Source organism: Rousettus aegyptiacus, unplaced genomic scaffold, assembly GCF_014176215.1.
Source record: "Rousettus aegyptiacus isolate mRouAeg1 unplaced genomic scaffold, mRouAeg1.p scaffold_m13_p_2, whole genome shotgun sequence".
NCBI lineage: Eukaryota > Metazoa > Chordata > Mammalia > Chiroptera > Pteropodidae > Rousettus > Rousettus aegyptiacus.
The window spans coordinates 151,458,884-151,476,266 of NW_023416295.1; the positions used below are offsets into that span (position 1 = coordinate 151,458,884).

General features: G+C 31.5%; 1 protein-coding gene across 5 annotated transcripts in view; it reads right to left on the bottom strand.

Annotated features, from left to right (window-relative positions):
* Positions 1 to 17,383, bottom strand: part of LOC107508607 (activating transcription factor 7 interacting protein) — a 104,329-nt gene that overhangs the window by 12,557 nt on the left and 74,389 nt on the right. For all 5 annotated transcript variants that reach the window (XM_016140534.2, XM_016140537.2, XM_036237022.1 and 2 more), the window contains 6 exons: positions 16,641 to 16,720; positions 15,371 to 15,459; positions 12,426 to 13,067; positions 8,092 to 8,156; positions 1,797 to 1,875; positions 782 to 937 (listed from right to left, as the gene is read on the bottom strand). In XM_016140534.2, coding sequence (XP_015996020.2) covers positions 782 to 937; positions 1,797 to 1,875; positions 8,092 to 8,156; positions 12,426 to 13,067; positions 15,371 to 15,459; positions 16,641 to 16,720 — 1,111 coding nt within the window. The remainder of the gene's footprint in view (positions 1 to 781; positions 938 to 1,796; positions 1,876 to 8,091; positions 8,157 to 12,425; positions 13,068 to 15,370; positions 15,460 to 16,640; positions 16,721 to 17,383) is intronic.

Here is a 17,383-nt window from a genome sequence, read left to right on the forward strand (position 1 = left end):
TAGAGGGTACTGCACTGAATGAAATAGGTCAGACAGAGAAAGACAAATACCACATGAACAAAATTAACAACAAAAAAAGCGGAAATAAACTCACGGATACAGAGACTATTTAGAGGGATACTAAAATGGGAGTTTGGGGGGACAAAAAAAGGCAAGGCAAAGGGATTAAGAGGTACAAATGGATAGCTGCAGAATAGACATGGAGATGTAGAGTGTAGCATGGGGAAGATGGTTAATAATGTAATAATTATGTAAGGGGGAATAGGGATACTAGATTTAGTGGGTTGATCACTTGCGAGTTATGTGGATCTCTGATCACTATGCTATACAACTGAAACTGGTATATTATTATATGTCAACTATAATTTATAAAAAAAACTCATTGAAGTGTACAATGTAAATATAAGCAACTAATTGTCTACTATATTTCAATAAAGACAGGAAAAAAAATCCTATTTAATCAGTCAATTATAACTTCATGGTTATAATCAGAATGAATCATACCCATCTCTTCCAGAAAAACTATATTGATTTCTACTATGTCCAGTGGCAGATGAGAAAGGCACATAGTTTAAGTCTTCTATATAACAATTCTATATCAGTACTGCTACTTAAGATGGTCAGCAAAAGTAAATTATAATGCATTCGAAAGGACACACTGTTTTCAAAATCCCAATGAGAATTATTCTTAATTTTCTGTCTAATCTTTCCACTTGATTCCACAGTCATATTTCACTGTAGACAAAAATAATGCTTCAGTTCAGTGATTCAACAAGTTTACCTGTAGGTAGTAAGTGTATTGTTGTCTGAGATGGTCCACTTGTTGGCACCCCAGATGGTTGAAGAGGAGGTGCTGGTTGGATGGGTTGCAATGGTCGAAACACAGGCTGAGAAGAACCCATGGTTGACACAGGAGTGTGATTTAGCTTTTTAGGGTCTGTTAATTAAAAGTGAGGCATTATGATTATTAATAATAAAAAAAAGCTGAAATACAGGTTTTTCCTTTATGGGTGAATTTTACTTTTGCTTGTCACTCAGTCACATTTACTGCTTAGAGAAAAATTTCCTTCTATTTTTGTTTTTAATGGAACTTTTAATTTTTTTATTTTTAATTTTTTTAGAGGGGTTGCTCCTTTATTTTTAATAAAAATTACTGGGGTGACGCTGATTAACAAATCCAATAAGTTTCAACATTATGTGTGTTCACCACCCATAGTTAGATTTCCTTTCTGTCACCAAACATTTCACTCCTTTTACCCCCCTCTACCTCCCCCTTCCTCACCTTCCCTCTGGTAACTTCTAATCCTCTGTGCATGTCCATGGACATGGAACTTAATTCAAATAACCAAAATTAAATGTATATACTTAAAAGTGCCTAAATTAACACACACACACACACACACACACACACACACACACACACACACTTAAAGTCAGAAGAGCTGGATTTGATTCTCAGTTCCCTTACTGACTCATATTCAGTGAAACTGAGCTCAAGTCTAAAAGGGCATTGCAGGGTTATTGCAAGGATCAAGTAAAAGGACAGATATAAAAAATTAGGTGGCTCCATAAGTTAAATATTCTCCTAATTGCTGTTCTCCTCTATGCCTCGTTCATATTCACTCAAGATTTGATTTCTATTTTTTAATTCAAATCTAAAAAGCTCTCATTCTAGAAAGGATATAACTACACCAAGCATAAGCTGTAGCTATCTGTCTTCATTGACTGTTACACTAAATTGAGAGGACAAAACGGTATTGAAATATCACTTAGTATGATTACTTATATTTAAGTACCTTGTGAAGCTCCATTCTCTTCATCATCCATTGTGAGATCAATGACACCACCAGAATCACTACCTGTGGCTTTTCCACTCTGAAAAATAAAACTTTTTCATTTTGTAAAAGGAACTCTTGCAGACAAAAGAAAAATAATATAATATTGAAGAGAAATGAGGATAATGAATGACCTGGTTCAATCTGGACCCCAAATGGCTTTACTTGAAGAAACAAATGTTTGTCAGATAGACCCCAGGATACTCACAACCTAAACATCTGCCACATAAAAAACAATTCTGAAGTATTTTCACAAGAAATTCTAGATGGGTTTTAAAAGTAAGCTGTCAATTGCTTAGAGCTCTGAAATTAATTAGGCTTTAAGTAATAAGTGATTAAACACAAACTATCCATTTTCTACCATTTAAAATGTTGATCAATCCTAAATTAAATCATTAATATTTATTCATAAAAACACCAAAGGCAACTCTAAAGCTAGAATTAGATTAAATAAAATGATCTAAATCTGTTTTTTTCCCCCTAAAAAATGGTATGGTATGGTATGATGGAATATGGTGTGTTGTACTATTAACTGACATCCAAGAAATAACTAAATTTTTTCTCCTACTCGCTTTAAATATAAAGACACGAATACACTGAAAAAAGCAAGCACAAAAAACTATGACCATGTAAATATTAGACAACATAAGTCAAACCATCATAACAAAATCATTAGAAATGTAACTTAAACATTTTTTAAAGCCATATAATAGCCACAAAAAAGGAAAGCAATGAAACACAGACTTAAAGCACCAGGATCCTGAAGTTGAAAAGACTGAGTGCATCTTTTAGTTATAATACTTATTAGCTTTGCAAATTTATGTTAAATGGTAATTTGCAAAATCTGGATATGGAGTTTGTTACGAGGATTAATCTAAACATGTATACATAGAGTTTAATACCAAGGGTGATTAATGGTAACTACTTAGTATGGTCATGTGCTGCATAATGACGTTTGGTCAACGTTGGACTGCCCACAACATGGTGGTCCCGTAAGATTAAAATGCAGTTAAAAATTCCTATCACCTAGCGACTTCATGGTTGTCATAATATCACAGTACAACATATTACATGTTTTATGGCAATGCTGGTGTAAACAAATCTAATATAATAATAATAAAAAATAATAATAAATGACTATGTTACTGGTTTACGTATTTACTACACTATACTTATCGTTATTTTAGAGCGTGCTCTTTCTACTTATACAAATAATTTGCTGTAAAAAAAGTATGCTAGGTTATGCTGACAGCAGCCTCTTATATCTTGTGTTTAATGCATCTCTTAATTGTACCATTTTTCTTTTGTGTTGTTTTGCACAGTAACATGCTATAGAGGCTTGTAACCTAGGAGCAACAGGCTATTCCATACAGCCTAGGTGTGTACTAGCGGCTGGCTATACGATCTAGGTCTGTGTAAGTACATTCTATGATGTTTGCACAATGATGAAGTCCCCTAATGAAATCTCCTAATTTCTCAGAACATATCCCACTTGTTAAGCAGCAATGACTGTATATGTTCATCACAATCACATTCTACTGTAGATTAACTCAAAATTGATTAAGGTTTTCATCTGCAAAACTCAAATTTTTTGAAGTTAAAGAAAAAAATTCTTTGAAGTTCGAAAATTTAGGCCCAATTGCAAGACAATGTTACAATTATAAACCATTCCATGATAATGACTTCATAGAAAATAACTTGTTAACAAACACAGCAAATCTGTAAAGTCCAATACTAAAAGTTCATAACAAAGTCTGAACGAATGTATCAGAATGCACTTGCTACAATATAAGGTTCATTTTTAAAATTTACTAAAATTTAAATTTATCAAAAGTTGTAACAAATTAGTAGACTAGTAAAGTAGAATCCAAATAAAGATAAAATACAGTCAAAAGAAAATGACTCCAAGAGGAGCCAGATGGTGAATTCGGCAAAGATTTCAAAGCAGTTGTTAAAAATGTGTTCAAAGAATTAAAGGAAAATATGACATTAATGAATGTGCATATAAGAAATCTCAAAAGTAGAAACAAAAAAAAATTGAAAGGCGATAGGAGAATTAAAATATTTTTTAAAAAGACATAAATAAAGCACAAAAAAGCATACAGAAAGAGATGAAATATTTAAAAAATTATAAAACAGTAGACCTAAATACAACTATATCGATAATTTTACTAACTGTAAATAAACTGAAATCTCCTATCAAAATGTAGGAATTGTCAGATGGGATAAGACATCAAGAAAACAAGAAATAACTAAATTTTTTCTCCTACTCGCTTTAAATATAAAGACACGAACACACTGAAAAAAGCAAGCACAAAAAACTATGACCATGTAGATATTAGACAACATACAAAGAGGGAAACTTTATATTATAAAAGGGTCAATTTGTCAATTTCTCCCATTAATTTTGTTGTCTTCACTGCCTATGTTTTCATGCTCTAATACAAGGTGTATATTTTTCTATAATGTATAAATATAATAGGACAAGAAGGTCTACAGGTCTACAATCGAATCTAATCTACTGAATAACATTTTTATTGGCTATAACCTGACGGATACATTCACCTATTATCATATGCTACAGTAGTTTCCTAGCTGTATTTTCTTCTTGAGAAATAAAATTGGTAATTATTTCTATAATTATTAACAGCAATTAGGTAATCAGATAGCTGGCATTATTACTACTGGGCTCTCTGCTAAACATTTTATATTCCTTAACAAATTTAATCTTTACAATAATCCTATGAGGTAGGGTAACAGCATTAGCCACATTTTATAGGTGAGAAATCCAAAGTGTTAAATAACTTGCCTAAAGGTTATACACTAGTGAAGTGATAGGAGCCAGGTTGTGAGACTCTAGAGCTTATTTCTATGCCATTAGGTGCAGATTTATAAGCAGATACATTTACATGTATGTGTATATTTACATATTTTTCTGACATCATCTCCAAGAAAGCTTATTTAATGAGACATCACACATTTAAATCTGCAATTACACATATTACTAAAGTTCCCTATCAAAAAAAAAAATTAAGGTTTTAATACTAAGAATCTATTTTATTAAAAGGTTATTAACTAATCATGTGTACTTCCCTAAAATGACCACTCTTTTTAAATGAACACTAAAAAAATTTTCAAGAAAGCAAAAAGGTATTAGCTTTGTAGGTGTGTGTGTGTGTGTGTGTGTGTGTGTGTGTGTTTTTTGGGTAATGAAACAAAAAGAACATGTATGAAAGGCTACAGTAAGACATTTAAACAACTGCAATATAAGTTAATACAGAAGAGCTGGTTGTTTACTCCATGCATATCTGTCCAAGGGAACCTGGAACTATAACTGAGACTTGAAAGGTACCAAGAATGTAGCCCCGGGAAAGTTTACACTAACTGTAATTTGGTTACGAATACCTTGAAAACTTGACTGTGTCACACTGGCTTGATAGGACTGATTTACACAAACATTTAGACTGCTGATATACACCTGATTTTATTGTTGGGGTCCTGAGTTTCGACTGCCATGGCTGGTTATATGGAAAGACATGGTAATATAGGACCAGCCCTTTAAAATACCTCACACCTTGAAATTCAATACGGCTTCTCAAGCAGAGATTCTTGGCGAATGTCCCTGCAGTTAATAAAAAGAGAGAAAGCACATCCCATGCGATGCTGGACAAGGGAGAACTCCTAAGCCTATGCCTGACCTCTGTGAACCCCACTTGATGCTTATCTTTTTCCTATTATTTGTGCTCTCTACCTTTTTGCTGTGTAAACCATAAACATGAGTATATAATCTCCTATGGGCCTTATGAGTCCTTCTGGCAAATCAAACTTAAGCCTGAGTCCCTTATATTTGTAGCAATATAACTACAAATAGCAGCAAAAAAGAATTCTACACTCTTTTAAAATGATGCCGATAATTTGAATAAACTTATTTTTCACTATTTGAAAAGTATTATATAAAATGAGGTAGGTGAATATGTAGTATAATACATTATGTGAAATAAGGTAATACTTATTTAGAAGATGTTGAAGAAAACTTCATTCAAGAACTACAAATATTATTCATATTCAGTTATTTCCTGATTAGGTAAGACTGAAAAACAATCATGTCCATACAAGCACAGTAAAAAAAAGTTAGCCACGTGTACTAGAAAGTGTTAGTACACTAGAAAGTGTACTGGAAAAGTGATATTCTAAAGAATAATAGGCTATCTGTTTCACACTATTTTCTATTTGCTAGTAAGTGGCAAACAGCAAACACTTAATAAATCTTTTAAAAAATCAAGTTACATTAATGAAGATATTCAGCACAATGACAAAAATTATATTTTGTACTAGAAAAGTCAAGCCAGCAAAACATGGATTTATAACTGGCAGCACATATATACTTCCATAATAGTTTCTCATCATATAACATAACTTGTATATTTATTATTTGTATCCATAACTGGAATTCATTCAAAGCTGAAACTTTGCTATTTTTGACAAGGTATTACTTTACCAGGTTAGCTGTCTAATCAAACTGCTTGGCTGTGTTGTTTATTCTCTAGTATTGATTTCCTCTTTCTTTAAGCCAAATAAAATATCCACTGAGAACTTAATGTGTTTGGTTATACTGTCTCTTTGCTGTCTGACGCAGTCACTATTTCAGGTGACTTTTAGATTGACTGGTATAAGCTATTTCATCAAATAAGTCAGTACAATATAAAGTAAAACATTTTAGATTTTAAAACCTGTGAAGTGTGAAATAATACATAATGTTTTAAATTTTCTAGAATATAATAAGCAGTTGGGTGTAACTGGGTTTACATTGTTTTTTTATTTTTTCATAAAATTTTAAAGTATAGCAACTTCTGTATCAATTTTAATTTCACTTAAATATTTACAGTTTTACATATACTTCATTTCAGTAATCCAATATAACTTTTTGCAATGATGAAAATGTTTTATATCTGTGTATTCCAATATGTTAGTCACTAGCCATATGTGGCTACTGGCCTTGAAATGGAGCTGCTGTGGCAGAGAAAGTAAAATTTTAATTAAATTAAAATTCCATTTTAATTTGAAAAGCTAAATGTGGCTGGTGGCTACCATATTAGACAGTATAACTTTAGAAGAACCACCATGTATTAGATGATAAAATATAGCCATTACACTATCCATCTTTATGTCCTGATAATGTTACACAGTTTGTCCAAATAAAAAAATCACCGAGAGAAATAAAGATGTTTGTCAATTCTTGGTTTAGTTTAGTTTTACCTAATAAAGTAATGCCAGATTTCCTATGTCACATAAAAATCACTAATCAACATTTTCCATACCACATGTCTTCTAGAAAATACCCTATATACACTTTTAATTGAAAATATAGCAAAAATCCAAAAGATCCTCAGAATTAATCATAACTTTGATCTTTAATGTCATACACAAAGACTGCTAAAATTCATATGAAACGAAATATTTCTAATCGCTTTAATTTGATCTCTAAATCATGGTATATATCTAGCTTTGGTCAAAAATTCATCATTTTAAAGCAAACAGTCATATTTAAAAAGATCATTATACCCTTGTTTCAAAATTCATGTAATTTATTCACGCCTGCTTATTCAAGATTTTGGCCTTCTAGAAAAAATATACGAATTTCTTGAAATAATTAAGAAGGGAAAAAAATAAAACTATCAACAACCGAAATGATGTCTCTATAAATCTATTATACCTAAAGCAATATAGTAAAAGAAGTAGGAAGAACATTGTTAATGCAGGAAAAAAGTAATTACTCCATCTCTGGGTGATTAAGATTTAACATAAAAAAGTACCAAGACTGGCAAAGTTCTAATAAGCTATCAAAAAGATGAAGATTTTCTTTGCAAAAAGTTATTTTTAATCAACTCTGAAGAAACTAAAATGGTGCCTCTATATGTGCTGGGGGGACGAGGGCAGGGGGAGCCAGCGAGACTCTTAAAAAGATGGACCAGAAGGAAACTACACATGCAGACCAAATCTTTACACTAAATAAGGGCAAATAACTGAACTGTCAATTATATAATCCAAACAGTTAGTTAATATAATAAATGAGAATCACCTCTAAGAAACTCAATTTTTGTCTATTACAGAGAAGCTGTTTGAAAATCTTGGGAGAGCTGCAAAAACCACTCAGAAAAATGATTCTGATTTTCATTGTATTAAAGAATACTGATGGAAATCATTCTTCTATGGACTAGAATTAGAATTTTAACTTGAAACAAAAGGAAAGTCTTACCTGTGATGTGCTATCAGCTGCTTTCTTATTAACGGAAGCATCTACTGTTTTGTTTGTCTGGTTTTCTGAGGAGTCAAAAAAAAAGAAAGAGCCATTTTTAAAAGCATCTACAAGATGTGAAAGATGGGTTGCTTTATATATAACAATTCATGTAATTTTCTCCAATTTTTTTTTGGGGGGGGGGTCTATCAATATGTTACATTCATATGTAAATGGACTCTCATAGACCACTGTTACAATATCTTTTAAACAGAAATCAAAAAACATCATATTCCGACTGACTCAGAAATTTTAACTCTATCCTAAGAAATACCTTAGGGAAATAATTTAAGAGGTGCCTAACTTAAATGTTCTAATACGAAAGAATGATTAAATAAAATGTAATTCTTCTATACTACATACCTTTAGAAAAAAATTTTAATGACATGGCAAAAGTGTGGTAAGTTTATTAGAAAAATTATAAACACAATGCTTCTGAAAAAATGCACCTGCATAATCTCAGTAAGTTCAATCACATCTGATTTTTCTTTCTTTATTCATTTTTCAATTAAGTTGTGCTAAGTTTGTGATGCGCAGACACACCCACATGAAAGTTACTTTCAGAACAACACAAAGTAAAACAATGTTTTTCTGCCTCAATTTCTAAAGAGAAGGTATTTGATTTTTATCAAATGTCCTTAGACTCTACTGAGGTGTTTAGCTTTTTCTCTTTGGTAATGTGGTGAATTATATTTAATAGGATTTTTCTAATGTTAAAACATCCCATTAAAAATGTTAAAAAGCTTGGGTAAAGTATGGCATGCCTTTTATTTGCAAATCTTCAGAATACATATAAAAAAATAACAACTGGAAATAGACTATGTATTTCCATATATACATATATAAACCTATAAATTAAAAAACCAGAATAAACATCTATCTCCAAAAAGAGGTTTTTCCAGGGTAGTGACAGGAGTCCCTTATAATGTCTCCCTACTCCATCTGAATTATCTTAGTTCTTTTTGTAGAAAGAATATATTAATATATTATTTACTTAAAAAAAAACTTTAAATTACTTCATTTATAATAAGTCAGCAACTTCAGGTGGAAAGTAGATGAAGGCGCTCCATTTTTATTTTCTACTGAAATATCCTCATACAAAAAAAGAATTCCTCAACACTCAGGAAAAGATTTAGATTCTTAATAATAAAACATGATATACATACACACACACGCGCATGCGCATATGTTTTTAAATAACTGTAAGTTTTGTTATCCAGCATGATTCTTTCTTTGCCCTAATCGTCTCAATGCTAAGGGTCAAAAACCTGTAATAATATTCTTTAATCTAGATTTTCAATTAACATTCCCCTACCCCTTTACTACAGACAATTTTCTTGATTCTTAATGTAACATTTTACAGTTTCACTGCATCTTTTTTTCTTTTACTATATTATCTACTTTAGATGACTTCTGAAAGTAAAAAGTTTTAAATCAATCTATCAGTAAGACTGGTGAGGGTGTGCAATCAAAAATTGTACCTCAAAATCTTTATAATTTGGAAAGTACCTCTATCTTATTATTCTTAAAAAATATTGCCATTTTTAACCAAGAGTGCATTTTTACCAGAGTTTTAAAGGGTTTTATAAGACTGCCAATTAGTAGTGACTCTGTGTAAGTCTCGATAATGTATGGAAATGAATGAAATGCAAAACTTTTAAATCATTTTCACAATACCATCCCACATCTACACCATCTACAAGAGCCTCCTAACTAGTCTCATCAACTCCACTTTTATCCCCTCCAAACCGTCCCCCTCACAGCAGCCAGTATTCACGGATATCATACTACTCACGGCAAAAATTTTTTAATCCTGTTTTCCACCATCTTTTATTTTTTCATACCTTTACAGACCTCCCATATCTTCTCATTCAAACCTGCATATCTTAATATTCATCACATTTATAATTAATTACTTTTGTAAGAGCCAAGTTCCCTATTTGACTGTAAGCTTGGTGAAAATACAAACTATTTTGCAGGGCTTTAGAACAAATATAAGTACTCCATGTTTCATGAATGACTGACATTAGCTATAATTTTATCCCTAAATTACCAAGTAGTCTCTAGGATAGTTTTTACTTTACCATAAGCAGAAAATACTGACTTACTCTATAAGGATATATCAACTGTAATAAAACATATAAAAATACATGCAGTCTAGTTAGAGCACATGTATTCCAATTAAGTCAATAATACCTAAGTAAGTATAGGCCTTAAAAAATGTTTTAATTACACATCTAATCACATTAGAGATATATTAAAGTTTGGTTTTTAACTCTATATTGAGCCAAAATTTGCTATTTGGCTTCAGCTTAGTTTCTAAGAAGCCTAAATAGTTAAAAGCCTACTTTAACATCATTTGTGGCACTCCTGAAATTATGCATGTTCAAAGAACATATCATCTCATAGGATCTCATTCTAATTAACATTATAAATAACATACAAACAAAGCTTATTCATTTATGATAATATCTAATAATTTACTTTCAAATGTATGTAAACATTCCAAATAGAATGTGAAAATCCCCTTAATATAACTTATATATTAAGTACATATAAATATGCTAAATAAATGTCAAAATAAAAAATTTTAAGTGCTAGTATAAACATGTATTATAAAAGTAGAATGATGAACTAATGACTGAAAACTTAATTTTATATACAAAATAATTTAAAACATTCAGATAAACAGACTGGTGCTTGTTACAAATAATAGAATGCATAAGCTAGATAACTGGGAAAAACATCCTTTGTGTCGATAAATATTAATACAAATTTTAAGAGAACAAAATAATAAAATTATGATTCTGGTATTTATAGACATATTTAGTGTACTAACATTCATAACATTAAACAAAATCTTTTAAGTTATTTCTTTCTTTTAAGACTGTGGTCTTTCAGGAAAAGTTCAATATTTAAGATTATATCTTAGCTTGTGACCATTATTTAAAAACAATGTCAACTTAGGCTCAAAATTTCATAAAGATGAAAAACTCCAATGTCTGTGATAAATCATCTTCCACCTGACGTATTAAAAAATAAGGATCAGAAGTAAAAAAAATTAGAGAAAACTGAAGTAATCCCCTAAAATCTTGCTCCTTCACTGATAGTTAAGTTAGCATCTTTTAGTGTTACAAACATGAATTAGAGTGTTTAAGGAATAATGAGGTAGCAGATAATGCTAATAGTTATTGTGTTCTATAAGCATTCAAGTACTAATATTAATAACTGTATTTTATAGAACATTTCGGATTTACTCTTACATTCCAGTTGTTAATTATATGAGGGTGATATTCAAATTCAGTCCAATATTAATTTTGATCTGCCACTCGTTTACTCTCTTAACAACTCTGAAATACCATCACTATTTTATCTGAGAAAATATACTGAGAGGGCAAGTACATGAGAAATTTTTTAAAAAGGCTCATATATCTCACCTATAAATGTAATTATGTACTTTAGAATCTGATCTTAAGTTTCATGGTCATTTACTATATCAATAAGACAGATACTGTACGAATTTCACTATATACATGATGTCTACCCACTCTTGCTGTCTTTCAAAAGCAATGGGGATAAATATGAAGTCAGAAATGAAGAATAAGCAATTTCAAGAATGCATAATAAATGTATGTTTTCTAAGAGAAAAGACATAAAGATTTTACATACAGATATAATCAAGCTCTCCTTTTTGTGATACTTCAAAGTACATAAATATACACAAACATAATCAAATACTATGTCATAGGGAAAAATATACAACAGAGAAAACAAAAAGTAACCAAACATTTTGTAGTAAATTAGAGAGGGAAAAACCTACTTTTAAACTGTTCAAAAATAGAAGATATGCGTGAACACGTAAAAGATTTTTCCAAATGTGTAGGGAAGATATGTGGTTTTTATTTTCCTCTTATAAACATATATTACATCAATTATATAATTTAAAATAAACACGTTATATTCAGATATCCCTGGAAAATGTATTATAAAAGTAATTTGTAATGCTTGCTACAGAGCCAAAATAAAAAATTCACTGATTAGGAAAAATTCTAAAGATAAATTACAAATGCTAACTTCTGACTCATATACACTCTCTCTCAAATCCCATTTTAACATCGTTTCTTACCTAACTAAAAACTTACTAAAAACAATCTCCAGGATATTCTATTTACTGTTTTCTCAATAATGCTAGGCTTTCTACATACACACGTACCCAAGCACAAACACACTCACGAATTCTCTATAGGCCATTAATATGCTTTCATTTCTATTATTAAACCTACATAGTGACTCACCAATTCTTGGGGTAGTAGTAGTGCTGTTCTGTTCTGAGGGAGATGAAGTACTAAAAGCAGAAATCGGAATTTTCATCTGTATAGAACCACGATTATTTGATGGACTATAGAGTCCTGATGGGCCTACTGTGGGTAAAGAAGTCCTCGTGGCTTGTACAATAGAGTGTGCTGTTGGAACAGCCTGTACAGCAAGTGTTGTTCCTAATGGTGCAGCACTGGCAGGAGAGTTCCTTTGAATACTAGAACTGGGCACAGAAGGAACGTTGTTTGGTTTAGTGGGGTTTGGCAAGGATGGCAAGGATACTGGATTTTTGGTAAGACCACTCACTGCAGGTGGGCTTTGTACAGAAATGAATTCAACGTTGCCAGATGGTTGATTGGTCACTAAAGTCCCTGGATGGCTCTGCAGGAGCTGAGGCTGGGATGATACCGCAACAGGTACATGCAAAATCACTGGTAAAGGTTGTAAAGAGATTGTAGGTTGGGGATTTCCAGTAGGCACCTGGGTAGTAGCAACTACAGTGGCTGTGTTGGGTGCAGGAAGAATTGACGTTGCTGTCAGAGAACCTGAAGTCACTGGAGTCTGCAATTTAGGTTGACTACTGACAACTGTTTGAGGAGTGACAAGACTGGTTGAAGATACTGCGGAAAGAAAAAAGAAGTCTCAGTTTAAATGGATTTCTTCATTTATCAGCTAAGATAATATAATACAAATTTAATACATTGTAGTAGGTAAAATCCTTCATAATAAATTTTTTTCCAGATTGAAATTCTTGAAATTCTTAAAATTAAATTTGTAGAATTATTTTTGCATCTGTTGATACATTGATAAAAACATCACATAGGTTATAATTAATATGGAGAACTGCTATCTCATTATCAAAACAGTCTCTGAAAACTACTATAATCACTTTGAAGTGATTGGAAAAACTTAAAACATTGAAAACCTGGAAAAATTGTATATATATATTTTAAAATTACACTAAAAACATTATAAATGTTCTAGGACACTAGCAAAATATATACTCAAATAGAAAATCTAGTAAGAGTTGTCACTATTAGTGAAGAGTAAGTAAACCTGTTCATGTATTTTATCATTTGGACCGAGAAACCTGCATCTGTGGATCAAGTTTTGAATTGCCTGGGAGCGGAACTAGAGGGGGAAGCCTGCCTGTATTGATACTCTTTTGACATTATATGATATGGAAAATAGCAGAGAGAAGATGGGAGATGAACTAAGAAATAAGGGAGGTGATACTAAAGACTAGAGAAAACCAAAATCCTGGTCACTGGAGTTTTATAGTAATCTTGTTCCAACTATTTGTGTTTATTCTCATTTGAACAGGTTTGAAATAGATGACCAAGCTTCTTTCTCATTGATTTGTAGGCTTTCTTCAAAAATCATATAAACACCAGAGTAGCAATTCTCAAGGTATGGTCCAGGGGATACTTGGGGGTTCCTGAGGCCCTTTCAGGGAGCTTGCAATGTCAAAATTATTTTTAGAATGATAATAAAACATTACTTGACTTTTTCACCATGTGGATATTTGCACTGACAGAGCAAAAGCAATGGTCAGTAAAACTTCTGATGCCTTAGTACAAAAATCTAGGTAGTGGTACCAAACCGTCATTGCTTTCTTTACCAAAAGATGTTCACAGTAAAAAAAAGCAAAAAAGAACTGTTTCACTTGACAGTGCCCATGATAAAGCAGTAAATATTAATTTTTTAAAATCTCAACCATTGAGTACAGGTCTTCTTAAAATTCTGTGTGAAGAAATAGGAAGTATATATAATTACATATGCATGTCGAAGTAAGATGGCTGGCTGAAGGAAAAGTTCTTGTACGATTGAGCTATAAACTAACAGCCTTTTTCATGGAAGTCCATTTTTACTTGAAAGGATGACTTACAGACATACTGTAGTTATTCACACTTGGCTACTTGGCAAATCATTTTTTGAAAATAAATCAGGTAAGGTAGTCATTTTAAAGAGAACAGTAACAGTATTTATTGGCAATAATAAAATCTGAATTTTAAAAAACAAAATTAGAACTTCAGAAAAAATTTTATCTGCCACTGAGAGCATGGCAGCTTCCCAAATCTTTAAAAAGCGTCCTGAGAAAAATAGTCAAATAAACTAATGCAATTTAAAAAATTATTAATGAGATGTGTCAACATTTGGATGATTCAGATAAGTCAATGAACATTTTCCAAATGATCAGTGAATGGTATTAGTAAAGATCTATGCAAGTACAAGACAGACAAATGAATTTTAATGAAAAAGAAAAGTTCATTGGTATGGTTTCAGAGTCCATTTTGCAACTAACCTTTAATTACAATTTGACTGTGTCAAAGAAAATACCCAATTCTCTAAAAGAATTAGCCCTTTTCTAACTACATACTTGTATGAGGCTGAATTTTCTTCATATGCTTCAATCAAAACAACAAATTGCAACAGACTGAATGCAGATAACAGGCACGAGAATCCAGCCTTCACAGGTCATCTTAATGTTTTAAGTGAGACACAGAAAAACTTTATAAAAATGTTAAGACACACTTTTCAAGCTTTGAAAAGTTATCTCTTCATTAGAACGTTATTTGTGTTACATGATACGGGTTTAAATAAACATTAAAAATTTTTAATTTTTACGCAAGTATCAATCAATACAGCTAATAAACAAAAGCTTCTTGGGGTTCTTAATAATTTTTTAAGATTATACAGGGATATGGTGACTTAAAGTTTGAGAACCACTAAACATTCGAATTTTTATATTTTCATGCATATGGGTAACCCTAATATTTAAATAAAATTTTATACTTAGCACTCAATTTTAGATTGATATGCTCAGTTTCTCAGTATATTTCAACCTCAAAAGAATGTAAAAATAAAACCAAAGCCTTCAGTTACTAAGAAAATGTATTTCACTGTTAAAGAATATTATTACCTGTATTAACAGAGGTCTGAAAGGATGGCGGTGCACTCTCGCTTACATTTCTTTTGAATTCCAGCAACTGTCTCACTGTGCCAGCATTTCTATGAAATACATACGCATACAAATAATAAAGGATATGCCATTCTGAGGAATACCAATTTATGTACAGAGAAAGCAGTGCCCATAGGGAAAAAGGGTGGCTAGACTTGGGTACTACAGCACTAAACAGCGAGTGAGGGTACTGAGGCAAAGCTAACACACAGACTTCAGAATGTCAGGGGTCTATGGCATCAGGGAAGAGACTGCCTCTTGTATTCTAATGTCCTTAATACTTTTACCTGAAAACCAAATGTATATCCTAGTATCTGTAGACATCAGTATTTATCATCCCTGACTAAAACATTGCAATTACTTGAGAAAATACTATTTAGCACAAGTGATTAAAGAAATCTGCAATGACCACAGAAAGCCTTATAGTAAATTAGCAAAACCAATATTCACAGGTGAACAATTACCACATAGCGAAAAAGAAACTACAGTTAATCCAATATACTAAATACTCATCTCTATATAAAAATATAAGATTACTTTCTAGGATTCTTCTGCAAAATAAAATCAGAACCTTGTTCTCTTATTTAAAAACTTGAAAGACTTGTTATTGTACGCTACTGGTAGAAATGTAATTTGGTGCAGCCACTATGGAAAACAGTATGAAGCTTCCTCAAAAAATTCAAAATAAAACTACCATGTGATGCAGCAATTCCACTTCTGGATATTTATTTGAAGAAAATGAAAAGACTAATTAGAAAAGATATCTATATGCACCTCCATTTTCATTATATCATTATTTAGAATAGCCAAGATATGGAAACAATCTAAATGTCCATCTATGGATAAATGTATAAAAAAACTTACCCACATGTACACATATGCGCACACATGCGCGCACACACACAATAATATTATTTAGCCATCAAAAATAAAGTCTTCCCATGTGCACCAACATGGATGGAACCTGAAGGCACTCTGCTAAGTGAAATTAGTCAAACAGAGAAAAAGACAAATATTGTATGCTTTCTCTTATATGTGGAATCTAAAAAACAAACAGAACAGAACAGACTGGTGGTTTCCAAAGGTGGAGGTTGCAGAGTGGAAGAAATGGGTGAACTATATTTTGTTTTTCATTTTTAGTTTAAATAAATTGAACTGAAAACAAACAAAAAGAAAAAGAGGGGAATATAAAAAAAAGAAAGAAAAAATTTGACAAGACTATAATTCTCACCTGTAGGGCACATTGTTATTGCTGTTGACATCAACTACAGACTTTCCTGGTGATACAGGTACAGGGGGGTTTGATGGATTCTGAGGGAGAAAAAAATACCAAAGTAAAATAAAACCCTATAGACAACAAAGCTTTAAAAATAAGATCTTAAATGCTCTGTCAATGTATTATCTATTACTTCTATAATATAGTGAAAACTATTGCTCATTGAGATAAGAATTTGAATCTTGCAATTACCACTTATTAGTTGTGCCTTAAGGAAATTACGTAACCAATTAAAACTGCTTATCGTATTAAATATAAATATAATAATTCCTATACCTCAGTTTTCTGAGATGAGTAAATAAAATAAAGAATATGAAAATGGCTTACATGCTGTAAGGGTTCAAGAAACATTAATAAAAAAATAAATAACAAACTAGACACATTCAATAAATATTTAGTGAATGCCTACTGTATACCAGGCACAGCAAGCACCAGACTACCATCGGAAACTCAATAAACAACATATATATTCATTCTTACTCAGGAGTAGTGGGTTATCAATTAAATGGCATCTTAGGTCACAAATCAAAACTCTCAAATCAAAATTATTTTTACAATTTTAGTTTTAAAAAGGACTACTTGCTACTATGTGACAAAATTTCATAAAAATGTCTCAATTCTAAACTTAAGTATCAACTAATTCCAGCCTTTCCCCCCAAAAATCAAGGAATATAGGAATAAAATTCTAATCTATGTGT